This window comes from Solanum pennellii, chromosome 7 (assembly GCF_001406875.1).
Source record: "Solanum pennellii chromosome 7, SPENNV200".
Taxonomy (NCBI): domain Eukaryota; kingdom Viridiplantae; phylum Streptophyta; class Magnoliopsida; order Solanales; family Solanaceae; genus Solanum; species Solanum pennellii.
Genome location: NC_028643.1, coordinates 40,131,113 through 40,144,711, shown reverse-complemented (window position 1 = coordinate 40,144,711; position 13,599 = coordinate 40,131,113). Strand labels below are relative to the sequence as shown.

General features: G+C 36.8%; 1 protein-coding gene across 2 annotated transcripts in view; it reads right to left on the bottom strand.

The window, feature by feature from the left end:
• Positions 1-11,943, bottom strand: part of LOC107026063 (xaa-Pro dipeptidase) — a 39,077-nt gene extending 27,134 nt beyond the window's left edge. The window contains exons 1-5 of one of the 2 annotated variants that reach the window (XM_015226903.2): positions 11,720-11,943; positions 11,573-11,622; positions 11,068-11,128; positions 6,110-6,205; positions 5,857-6,006 (exon numbers count right to left, since the gene is read on the bottom strand). In XM_015226903.2, coding sequence (XP_015082389.1) covers positions 5,857-6,006; positions 6,110-6,205; positions 11,068-11,128; positions 11,573-11,622; positions 11,720-11,863 — 501 coding nt within the window. In that variant the 5' untranslated portion in view covers positions 11,864-11,943. The remainder of the gene's footprint in view (positions 1-5,856; positions 6,007-6,109; positions 6,206-11,067; positions 11,129-11,572; positions 11,623-11,719) is intronic. The other variant, XM_015226904.2, reaches the window with a different exon arrangement.
• Positions 11,944-13,599: the final 1,656 nt, after the last annotated feature.

The following is a 13,599-nucleotide window of genomic DNA, read 5'->3' as shown; positions in this document are numbered from 1 at the left end:
CCCCCCCCCCAAAACCTTCACGAACTGACCCCTAAATTTTTTTGTTTTCCAACAATTAAAAAAAAACTGTTTTTTTTTAAAAAAACAAAAATTATCCCCTTCCCCGAGTGCATCCCCCCCTCCACCAACTAATTTTTTATTGTTTTCCAAACACAAAAAAGGAAATGTTTCATTTCACTTATACGGGATAGATATGGATTCTCATGGTAACACATTTTGTCCATATTTGTATGACATTAAATAGTTGAAAATCATATTAACCCATTTAAGAAAAGGAAAGAAAATATGAGTGATCCATTTAATTTAATATGGGCAAAATGGTTTCATTTCACTTATACGGGCTGAAATTGTCACCCCTATGCATTACTGATAGCTTACTGTGCAATACGCAGGATTTTAGCTGGCACTTGTCAGGCGTTTATGCTCCAAACAACAGAGAGGAAATGGAAGCGATATGGTGGCAGTTGGGAGCAGTAAGGAGCCTATTTGATGTCCCTTGGGTGATTGTTGGGGACTTTAATGTTGTAAGGTTCCCTTCCGGGAAAAGGATTTGTCAGACTTTATTGAGGATATGGAACTAGAAGATCTACCTCTCATAGGGGGCAGTTTTACAAGGAGAAAAGGAGACAAGTACGATACAGCAGCAAGACTGGATAGGTTCCATTTCTCAGAAGAATGGGAAGTATCTTTCAGGAAAATCAAGCAAACTATTATGCCTAGAGTCACTTCTGATCATAATCCTCTGCTACTAGAATGTGGAAACTGGGGGAGGTCTTTGTCCTATTTTAAATTCGAAAATTGGTGGTCGCAAACTGAGAAATTTAATGAGAGGATTAAGGGGTGGTTGAATGCTGAAATTTTTATAGGATGACCAGACTACATTCTGGCTTGCAAGTTGAAATCCCTCAAAGTAAAGTTGAAAGAATGGAGCAGAACGGTTCAAGGCAATCTAGGTTTACAGAAACAAAACATTTTAAACCAGCTTTATGATTTAGATGTGATCCAGGCTCATAGATGGTTGTCTGATGATGAGTCATTTCTGAGAGTTGTTCAAACAGTAGAGATTGAGGAGGTGGCAAAAGAGGAGGAAGTGGCATGGAGGCAAAGATCCAGGGCTATATGGCTGAAAGAGGGGGATAAAAATACAAAATTCTTCCATAGAACAGCTAACTGCCACAAGAGATACAACAGCATTGATAGTCTTCTGATCAATGGAGCTAATGTATCAGAACCAGCAATGGTCAGGGAGGAGATCATAGGTTTCTACCAAACCTCTAAAAAGAGAATGAACACAGGAGACCTCCGTTTAGCCCCACAGATCAAGCTACTTTGAATGAAGAAGATAATTTAATGTTGCAAAGTCCGTTTGGAGAACAAGAGATCAAAGAATGTGTGTTTGCTTGTGCAGGAGATAAGGCTCCTCACCCAGATGGCTTCACTATGGCATTTTTCATACACTGTTGGAAGGTGGTAAAGACAGATGTGATGGCAACCATTCAGAACTTACATAGTCAAGGCTACTCTGCAAAAAGTTTTAATGCTACTTTCGTATCTTTGATCCCAAAAATATGGGTGCATCAAAATTGAAGGATATCAGGCCCATTAGCCTGATTAGCAGTGTCTATAAGATCATATCCAAGCTACTAATAGAAAGACTTAAGAAAGTGATGTCCAAGCTGGTGGACAAACATCAAATGGCTTTCATTAAGGATAGGCATATCATGGATGTCATACTTATTGCTAATGAAATGTGTGGATGTGAGGAATTTAAATAAAGTCCTTGGGGTCCTATGTAAGCTGGACATAGAAAAGGCATTGATCACCTCAATTGAAACTTCCTGTGGAATACACTTGTGCGGATGGGTTTTAGAAATAGGTGGATAAACTTGATAAAATACTGTGTGAGTATAGTAAAATTCTCAATATTAATTAATGGTACTCCCTCTGGCCTTTTTCCATTCTGAAAGAGGACTACGGCAGGGAGACCCATTTCCCATTTCCCCTTTCCCCTTTCCCCTTTCCTCTTTATACTCGCTATGGGTGGATTGAGAGATATATTGAAAATGGCACAGTCAAAAGAACAGGATCTAGGGGTTCGGGATGAATGACAGTGACATTCTGGCTTAAATATCTCTCAACTGCAATATGCTGATGACACCTTAGTGTTCTGTGAGGCAGTGAAAGAGCAACTGAAGTATCTAAGGGTCATTTTTGTTTTGTTTGAAGCTGTTTCTGGATTGCTCATAACTGGGGCAAGAGTTTTGTCTACCCAGTGAATGAAGTTCCAGACATCAACAGTCTGGCTGATATTCTAGGAGGTAAAGTGGAGAACTGCCTACTACCTACCTAGGGATGCCTCTCGGGGCAATGAGTAAGTCAAGGAACATATGGAAGGCAGTGGTGAAAAAGTGTGAAAAAAGTTGGTAAATTGGAGAAGTCAATACCTATCTTTGGGTGGAAGACTGATACTAACTAATAGTGCACTTGATGCTATGCCAACTTATATGATGTCTTTATTTCCTTTGCCAAGGAATGTCTTAGAGAAGCTAGACTCAATGCGGAGGAATTTTTTATGGCAAGGAAATGGAAAGGGGGAAAAGAGGAAGGTGGAATGGACATAAAGAACCTTAAAGTACAGAATCAAAGTCTCTTATTGAAGTGGCTATGAAGGTTTGTCTCAGGAGAACAAGGTCTGTGGAAAGATGCTATAGTTTCCAGATACACGGTGGAAGGCTTATGGAGCACTAAGCAAGTTAGAAGCCCTTATGGGTACGTCTATGTCAGTGGCCTAAAATGTGGGGAAACTCAAGAATTGTAATAGAAAATGGAAGGAGGACATCATTCTGGAATGATGTGTGGGTTGGTCAATATCCCTAAAAACAATGTACTCGGTGATCTATAATTTGAACCAACAGGAGGCAACAGTAGCAGATGTCAGGGACAACCAAGCATGGAACCTCTCTTTCAGGAGAATGTTGAATGACTGGAAGATTGACTGCCTAACAGATTTCTACAATACTCTAGAGCAGGCCATTAACTTTCAACCTAATGAAGATAATCTACACTGGTTGAGGGCCAACAATGGGAAATTCACAGTACAGACACCTTGATAGACCAACTGCGATGCTCTTACCATGGCCTTGGAAGATGATATGGAAAGTTAAAGTGCCTCACAAGGTGGCTTGTTTCACCTGATAAGTAGGCAGGCAAGCAGTACTATCTCAGGACAATCTAATGAAAAGGGGAAGAAAATTACGTTCCAGGTGCTTTTTTTGTGAAAGAGAAATAGAGACAACAAACCGTATCTTCATCCATTGTAGAGTGACAGAGAAACTGTGGCAGGAGTTTTTAACTTGAGGGATATCAGTTGGTCCATGCCATGGCATACCTCCGAAGCTCTAACATGCTGGAATAGAGAAGGAAATATGTCCAGCCACAAAGAGAGGTGGAAGATTGTCCCTGTTTGCATCTGGTGGACAATATGGAGGGAAAGGATCCAAAAATGTTTTGAAAACAGGAGCATCCCTTTCCAAAGTCTGAAGTTAATTGTCTTATAACTTTGTTGTAACTATGTACTCCCCAAGAAGGTGGAGGATATTACTCAGTTTCTAGATAGTTTAGGAGGGATATAGGTGATAGATTTCTTGGTTTTGCTTACTGTAAACTCCAGATTTAACTACTACTAAAATACACTATGGGTGAATTTGTCTATAAAATGTTAACTTTCTCAAAAACAAATGATCCCAGTATGGAACAGTTTATATAGAAAAAATAGGATACCATAAAGGATGGTCTTGAACTTTTTTTCCCTGCTTAACAAAAAAACTTCAAAAAATGACCTCAACTTAGAAAATCTGTTGTGCAAAAACTTTGTTTCTCATCAGACATAAGTCTATTGTAGTATACACATAAGTAAGTTTACCTATGTGGAACTTCAGGACATATCAGTAAGTTACAGAGATTGAAGATAGTGCAATGTGTTTGCCTATTGCACAAGAATTTTCAGTTGCATTGACTGACATAGTTTTCAAAAGGTAATATGATTAAATTCAATTGTATCTTTTCAACAATAATCAAACAACATACAAAGGCGTGGAATATTATTTTGTGTATTATAAAAAAGGCTCCTTTATGAAGTGGTGGAACAAGTTGTAAGCAATTGAATAATAGAGGTAATTTTTGTCAATATCTCACGACTGAGACTAATTTAACATGATAGTTAGAATGAATAGTACCAACTGTTGCTCATCATAAATTGTGAACATTGGAGCAACACATGCAACTTTATCTTTTAAGGCTAAATGTGTGGTCAGTTGAGTAGGTTCACGGACTCTGACTTACTGGAAAATCTCAATACCTACTTTCTAGGCAAAACTAATCTATGCCAACAACTTAGGACTTATGGGCAACAAAAAAAATTTCCAACTAATTTTCTTAAGCGGGGTTTGTTTTTTAAGAAGTTTTGTTAGTGGAGCCAAAAGTTCAGACCACCCCTTATGGAAGTCATACTTGCATATCACCCTATGCAAAAGCATACCCACACATATTTGGTGGACAATTTAGAAGGGATATAACCGCGGGATCTTCGCGGGGAAAAATAAGAAGTTCCTAGTCTCAAGTATGTATTTTTTTTTTTGCTTGGCATTTGGTGTGACATGTCTGTTGTAAATTACGATTTTAATGCCATGATATATTAACATAACTCATTACACTGCCTGTAATTTGGAACTTTTTTGGCTACAATTATGTCCCAGCACCTGGGTTCTATCAACAAAATTACCTTTTGTAGAAGTTTCTCACAAGTAACGGAATTCTCAATAAGGATGACAAAAATGACAGGTAGATGTATTTATCCCAATGGTCCCGTATCTTCCTTCTGAGTTTCAGACCTGTACCATCTATCAATTTCAATCATTCGTGGGAGAAATAATGGGAAGCCTGCCCTCATCAGTTCACTAGATATGTTTCCGTCACTAATTGCCGCACAATTACTTTTTCAGCAAATGCTTAAGCTTTTTCTTTCTTTTTGCCCTTATTAAATTCATTTTCCAGCAAGCCAATTTGTCTTTTTTAGTAACATAACAGTGTTTAGTTTATCTGTGAAACAGGATGACAAGATCATAACTACACTAATTCTAAATTAAATAAGCAGACTACATCGAAGAGAAAATGACTCTCTCTGTCCCGCTTTCTGTGAGGCAATATGACCAGGCATGGTCAGCACAGAGATAAGTAGTGTCGTGAGTCTATTGTTAGAACTAGTAGGGTTACATCCAAGTAGTTGTCAGAAACTTAGTTGAACCATAAAAACATCATAGCAATAGTTTAAATTTAAATTCTAAAAACTTTTAAAGTTGCATGAAACATGACCAACAAATGAATTGTGTCACACCTAGGGATGCCCTAAAATAGGAAAATTGTTGTCATTGGGATGGAAGTAGTGACCATAAGAAAATTTTTTGACAAGCTACAATTTTTTAGATCTCGCATTTTACTGAATTCTTGGTATGTCAGCCCTTCCTAAAAGGTGTAGTAATTACTCTAGCACTACCATATCTGGCTTAACTATGTGAACCAACTTGAAAACAACATACCAAGTGAAATCCCATTAAGTGGGGTCTGGGGAGGCTGTGTACGCATACCTTACCAGTACCTCGTGGAGGTAGAGAGGCTATTTCTAAAAGGCCCTCACCTCAACTGGACATAAACATGATAAATTGTGTATAATTCTTTGTAATGACTTGGCAAACAATAAGATGAGACATAGACCTGATATTCTGTCGGTTTAGAGAACTTGTGCTATCAGTATTAAGCCCATGCAAGAGGTATATTGGTGTTCATGAGACGAAACATCACCTGAAATTCTGCTGGTTTAAAATACTTGTTGCTATCAGTATTAAGCCCATGCAAGAGAAATAGTAATGCTGCTCCTGTCGCTTGGTACTGATCAAGCAAAACTTCCTTAATCTCATCAGTATAGAAGACCTGGGTAACCTTGTACTTTTCCTGAAAAAAAACCAATAAAGGGTAAATCAAATCCTTGCATTGAGTTAAACACTTGACTAACAGGATCCGCAATGAAATACAAGTTAGAAAAATAAAAAATTACCTGGAAGTGAGAAGGTGGTTGTATTTCTCCCATCCAAACAGCATAGTCAGCCGGTAACCTAGGAATAAAGAGCATAGATTTCCCACTTGCTATATCCTTCATTAAGAAAGCAATATTCAAGGATGCTTGTAAGCATTAGAAAATTAGACAATTAGGTTCATCGGCTACTATCTATTAAATTTCCTTACATCAAACCATTAATATACTTGAAGAAAAAGGACGAATTGCATACTTCCTAGAGGCCTCCACTTGTAAACACATCTTCCACGTGGTTTAGAATATTATGCAAACCTCCTTACACTCATCTTTAGTGTAAACTATATTCTAATCTACCTGGAAAATTTGATATTTATTGTTTTTATCCCTTTAGCTCTATTTCTCTTAAAGACTACCTTGTACTATTTGGACAATTTATCCTTAAATGATGTATTCAACTAAGTGCACTTACTCTCGCAAGAGTAATGATGATCAAATCTTTGAGATTCGCTATAAATTTCATGCCACGCAGTTTAAAAGAACAAACAACCCAATGTAATCTCATAAAGTAGGGTCTATGGAGAGTAGAATGTACGCAGACCTTACTACTATCCTAGAGGTTCTTTCCAATAGAATTCAGCTCAAGAAAAAAAAAATCCAAAATGACATAGGAAGAAATAAAGTAAATGAAGACAATAATGGCAAACTAACAAATCATCCTAAACCATAGTCATAACAAGTTAGAATGATAATTAAAATATAAAAACAACGGAAAAGGGGTCAAAGTTGCCCCGGAACTATGTGAAATAAACTACTTATACCCTGTTACATTTTTGGAATCAAAATGTCCCTGCTGTTATCCTAAGAGACCACAAATACCCTCAAGAGTTAACCTCAAATTTTTATTGACGTGGCAAGCCACGTGGACTAATCCATTCACCTAAGTGTTGCCAACTATGATTCACTACAAAAGAACTAGACCTTTTGCAGCGACTACAGTCGCCACAAAAGCCCAGAAAATCGTCACTAAAACTTTTTAACATTAAATTCTAATTTTGTGTTTTTTTTCATTGTTTTTAAAAAGTCAAAAATAATATCGACTAAGTAGGAGTATGAAGACATTGTATGTTTTATTGTTATTTCATATGTAAATGTATAAAATGTATAATGATGCATTATATAGTAGGAGATTTGAATCGAGAAGTAAATTTGATGATTTTTCGTAATAATGTTGGATATTTTAATATTGATATTGCAAGTTATTTATTTTAGAAAATTAGGTTGCAATTGAAAATTGATTATCATATTTTTTTTTGTTGAAAAAATAGGTTTTAATAGTGAATGGTTGTTGGAGCCTTAGTCGCCACTAAAATCAACCATAACCTTTAGTGGCAATATTTTGGAATTTTGTGGCGACAAAGGTCAGGTTCTTTTGTAGTGGATCTTAGTTGGCAATGCTTAGGTGGAGGGATTAATCCCATGTGGCTTGCCACGTCACTAAAAATTTTGGGTGTCAACTCTTGAGGGTATTTGTGATCCCAAAATGTAATGAAGGATATAAGTGGTCTATTTGGCATAGTTCAGGGGCAATATTGACCCTTTTCCATAAAAACAATAACCACTCAAAGGACAAAAAAACTACAAAAGTAATACTACTAATAGTGCGAAAAATAGTAAAGAGGAATAAGTGACGCAACAATTGACTAACAAACTAACCTCCTATCCTAATATGTGTCCTCCATAACCTTCTATTTAAGGTCATGTCCTCGATAAGTTGAAGTTGTGTCATGCCATGTCTAACCACCTCTCCCCAATACTTCTTCGGTCTACCTCTACCTCTTGAAACCATCAATAGCCAACCCCCTACACCTCTGCACTAGGGCATTCGTGCATCTCCTCTGCACGTGTCTAAACCATCTCTGTCTCGATTATCGCGTCTGTCCTCTAATGGGGCCACTCCTTACTGCGAATATCTTCATTCCTAATTTTGTGTCTCCTAATATATCACACATCTATTTCAGCATCATCATCTCAACAAATTTCATCTTCTAAACATGAGTCCTTGACTGTCTAATACTTCGCTCCGTGCAACATTGTTGATCTAACTACCGCTTTGTAGAACTTGACTTTTAAGTTTTGGTGGCACCTTCTTATCACAACGACTCCATATGCAAACTTCCATTTCATCTACCCTGCACCTATATGATGTGTGACATCATCTTCAATCTCCCCATTTCTTTCGATAATAGACCCAAGATTTGAAACTTCCTTTTTTTTGAATGACCTGTGTATCAAGCCCCGCTTCTACACAAACATATGTCGTTACGTCACTGAACTTGCACTTTAAGTATTATGTCTTGGTTCTACTCAACCTGAACCCTTTAGACTACTAGGTTTGCCTCCAAACCTCCAACTTAACATTAAATTCACCTCAAGTCTCGTCAATCAGGACTGTCATACGCAAAAAACATACACCAAGGCACCTCACCTTGGATATGTCGAGACAATTCGTCCATCACCAAGGCAAACACAAATGGGCTAAGAGTTGATACATGAGGCAATCACATCACAACTAGGAAGTACTCTAAGTCACATCCCACAATCCTAACCCGAGTCTTGGATCCATCATACATGTGCTGGATCGCGTTAATGTACATAATAAGTACACCTTTAGCCTTCAAGCATCTCCATAGAACATTCCCAATGACTTTGTCGTAAGCCTTTTCCAGGTTGTGAACACCATGTGAAGGTCCCTCCCCTCCCTTAACAGCTCCACCTATCTCTTTACAAGGTGAATGGCTTCTGTCGTCAAGCACCCCCACATGACCCTGAACTGGTTTAGGGAAATAAACACATCCCCCTCGCCCTCATCTCCACCACCCTCCTCCAAACTGTCATAGTGTGGCTTAACAACGTACTACCTAGGTCATATAGTTGTTGCAATTTTGGATGTCACCCTTATTCTTGTACAACATAATCAATCGCACTCCACACGTATTCTTTAGGCATCTTCGTCATCTCAAAACGACATTAAACTACTTAATAAGCCACTCCAAATCTACTCTGCCTACACTCTTCCAAAATTCCACTAAGATCCCATCCGGTCAAATTGCTCTTCCCTTACGCATCTTATGGATAACACCCTCAAGTTGAGATATCTCTTTGAGTGCTCCAACTCCCCCAACATAATGTTTTTGTCCCTCTCTTCGTTCATGAGTTAATGAATGTATGACCGCCACGTCCGTCTAATTAGTGTCTCTTCCACCAAATGCACTTCACTTAATCCAGGTTACGAGCCCACTTTTCTCTCACCTTGGCTAGCCTGTACAACTTTTTATCCCCGCCTTTGTCCTCTAATTTCACATACATGCATTCATAAGTTGTTGTCTTAGCAGTCGTAACGGCTAACTTTGCCTCCTTCTTCACCACTTCATTCTTTACACCCATTCGTTCATTTTCCTCCTCATCCTTACTTTTTACCAACTTCGCAAATGCTACCTTCTTAGCCTCCACCTTCCCTTTAAAATAAATAGAGATAATATAAATAACCAAAAGTTCAAATTAAAATAATCAGCATTATATTTTCCACATTTCCAAAATGGGTCATATATTTTTATTGGCTGTTAAGATTTAAGAGAACTTATCATAGCATTGCTATGCTTCATCATTTAAAGCGGTGATGTACTAGCTTTCCTGAAAACTGGGTGGACGGATTCACTGAACTCCACAACACTCTTAATCTATTTACTAGGACCTGACAAAAGCAAGTTAAAATATGGTAGTTGGGACATATTCATGAAAACAATCTATCACATAATGAATAATGATAACAACCATTATGTACATTGAACTTGGAACAGTGTTATCAAAGGCGCGCTTTAAGCGCGCTTAAGCCCTGAAGCGAGGCTCAGAACGTGTATGTGCGCTTCAGCGTCTTCATCAAGGCTCTAAGGCAAACGTTTCCTTGCCAATGAACCTCATATGAAGAAGTGACACTAAATAATTGATATTTCACTTTATCAAAATTTTCTTTACAGTTTCTTTAGGCGTTTATTTGTCATTCATGTTTATAATTACTAGTCTTTGAATAATATTTGTGTTCTCTTCTCCCTTTGCACCTTTTTTTATTAAAGCCCAAGATGTGTATGCGCTTTGCCCTTAAAGCCCTCACGGACCTTAGAGCTTTTTGCGCTTTTCACCTTTGATAACACTGACTTGGAAGCACATATAGAAGGCCAAGATACCCTACAAAGTGGCATGCTTTGTTTGGATGGTAGCCAAGAAGGCATTCCTGGCACAAGACAGTCTATAAAGACCGGATTGCTCCTAATACTCCAAACCAAACAGTGGACAGGAAATAGTCCTAGCATAACTAATCTCATCATCACTATTCACAACAAAGCTAATACACACTATTCAATATTATTCTTATACACACTATGAAACGACCCATGAGTTTCTATTACAAGTTTTACTGTAGAACTTGTCTAGATTATAATTTGCCTCACTTCCACTGTAATTATGGCATTCACAGCCTTTTGTGACTTCAATATAATTCTGTTACCATTTCAAAAAAAATGATTGCATAAAAGTATTCATCGAGGAGAACTTAGTCAAACAATAAGTAGAATGGAGTGATTGAAGTGCCTTAAACTTCTTTGGAAGAGGAAATTTGATCCTAGAGAAGCCCAAATAATTGAATCTTTAAGTTCATTTCTTAGCCTATACACCTACATTGACTTCACGAAAACAAACAAAAAGCTATCGCCTTCACCGAAAACAAAGAGGAAGTTTTATCAATGTAATCACTGGAAAGGGAGAATATGAGTCTCCCTATCAATCCAAAAAAACATACAATTGAATCTAGACAACTTCAGTTACCAGATCATAAGCTACTTCTCAAACAAGGGATTAGACATTTGAGGACTATCCAAGAATCTTTAGGAAGAAAGAAAAAAACTCTTATTTATATCATATCTTACAATAGTTCCGTAAAATCCAGGCTCTTCCACTCCAAACAAGTAGGCGAAATAGCTCTCCTGTCTATAAGCAACAGAAGTTAGTACATAGTTCAATCGATCTCCTCATTGTGTATACAATTTTTAGAATACAGAACACTGGAGCTCAATTCTAAGCCTGTTACAGAAATTCTATAATGAAATGTAATTGAGAAAATAAAAAGACGAAAGAAGAATTGCAACATGAATGCACGGATAAATTGAATTATGGTCCGCAATCACTTAGTAATATTTGACATCAATGGTTGTATCCATCCGATCAAATATTATGGGTACTCCAACTACTGTTACTTTCAGTGACACTGACATCAAGAGCAAGAATGGTGAAAGGCCTTATTGTCCAATCATTTGTTATAAATCACGGTATAACAGAACACAAAATGTCAATTTGTCATGCAATAACTATAGATGTTAAGAACAAGCATAACCATCGACAAGTGTAGATAAACAGATAAATGATTACTTATACCTGAACAGTTCTAGGTGATCGGTGCAATGTCGAGTTTGCTCTTCGCCACCCTAGTTCAAAGTTGGAGTTACGAAAGGAGAGAAGTCAGAAGAGAAAGCTTAAGTGAGTGAAGGTTAAGAGGGAAAAAATACTGAAAGCACAGAGAACCTGTAAGAGAACAAAGCCTTGGAGAGGACGAGCGCATGAAGTGAGGTGGTTACGCAGAGAGTTGAAGAGCTTCTCTCGATTGAGTGAATGGAGTTCCATGCGAATCATCGGAGGAGACAAGGATGATGGCGAAGAAGAAGCCATTAGAGAGGTTACCACCGATCAGGCCGTGGTCCTAATCGAGGAGTTAGAAATAACAGCAGATTATTAAATGGCCGTGAGCCGGCAAGTCTTTTCAGAAAATTAAGGGTCTTTGTTTTGTTTTTTTTTGACAGATAGAGTGTCAAATCATTTTTAAAAGGGGCAACTTTCACATATAGCAAATAAAAAATTTATATTTGTATACTATAGCAAAGATTACATAATTGCGCTTCAAACATAAAACTGTATAATTCGCTATGCATATACAATTGTATAATTCGCTGGCCTATTTCGCTGCAATTGTATAATTTGCTATCCTATTTCACTGCAATTGTAATAATGCACAATTGTATAATTCACTGCCTATTTCGCTGCAATTCTTTTATAAAATTTGCTTTGCATACAATTGAATCGAATTAAAATGTATGTATATTGCATAATTATAAGTGTATAGCAAGAAGATATATGTTTTTCTCTCGCTTTATACAAAAACAGAAACACAATATATACACTTCTGTTGTATAAAGCTAGAGAAAATTGTATTTCACTGCAATTAATAATTCGCAATTGTATAAATCGTTGACCTTTTTCTCTGCAATATTTGTATAAAATTTGCATTTGTCTACAATTGAATTGAAGTAAAATGTTTGTAAATTGTGTAATTAAGTGTATAACACGAAGATATATGTTTTTGCATGTGTATATACAATTTTCTCTCGCTTTATACAAAACAGAAACAGAAATTATACACTTCTGTGTATAAAGCGAGAGAGGAGAGAATGGGAGAGTGGCGAGCGAGACTTTTGGGAGAGAGACGCCTGGCAAATTTTGGCTAGCGTTTGCTATGGAGCACAATTAAATCAAACCCTAGCTACTCCATTTATTTTAGGTTATTAGTTTGCTATTATGTACAATTTTCCCTAAAATGTAATTGTAATTTGGGATCAATAAACATTTCTATAATTCAATCCAAATTATTTCAAAAAAAAATCATCTTTTCTTCCTCTCTCTTCTCTCTTCTTCTTTTTTCTTAAAAATTCAGAAATCCGTCTATCTCTCCTCCATTATCTTTCTCTCCGATTGACTATCTCTATCTCCATTATTTTCCTTCTCCTCTCCGGTCGTTACTCTCTCATTTTTCTGAACTGAAATTGTGTTCGACCAGAAATTGGTAAGTTTTTTTTTTGAAATATTTTACAATTTTTGAAGTTTTTTTCTTGGAATAATGAACAATAAAATGTTCTATAGATGTAAAAATTGAATAATCGACTTAATGGTGTCTATTATTTATTATTTTTGAAAGAAAATCAACCAACCCAAAAAATCCTCATTTTGAGGAAATGTATATGTATTGTAACATTCAATGAAAAGTCGTTTTTGTTGCTTTGTTCTTCTTTTTGTTGCCATTTTGTTGATATGATTTTAGAAATATAGTCTTGTTCAGTTGTCCAACATATATTTCATTTTATGAAAGATGTATTGTATGTTGCCACATTTTCGTGATATGTTGGTGCATATTCCAACAGTCATCATATGTTGTAATATCTCACTTTAGGTCCACAAAATGGTCATTTGTGGCAACATAAGATTTATATGTAGCAACTTAGGATTCATTTGTGGTAACAATAGATACATTTGTGTCGACATATGATTCATCTGTCACAACATAAGATCTCTATGTGGCAACAAAAATTTTACGTGTTGCAACAGTAGGTACATATGTGACAACATAATGTTAA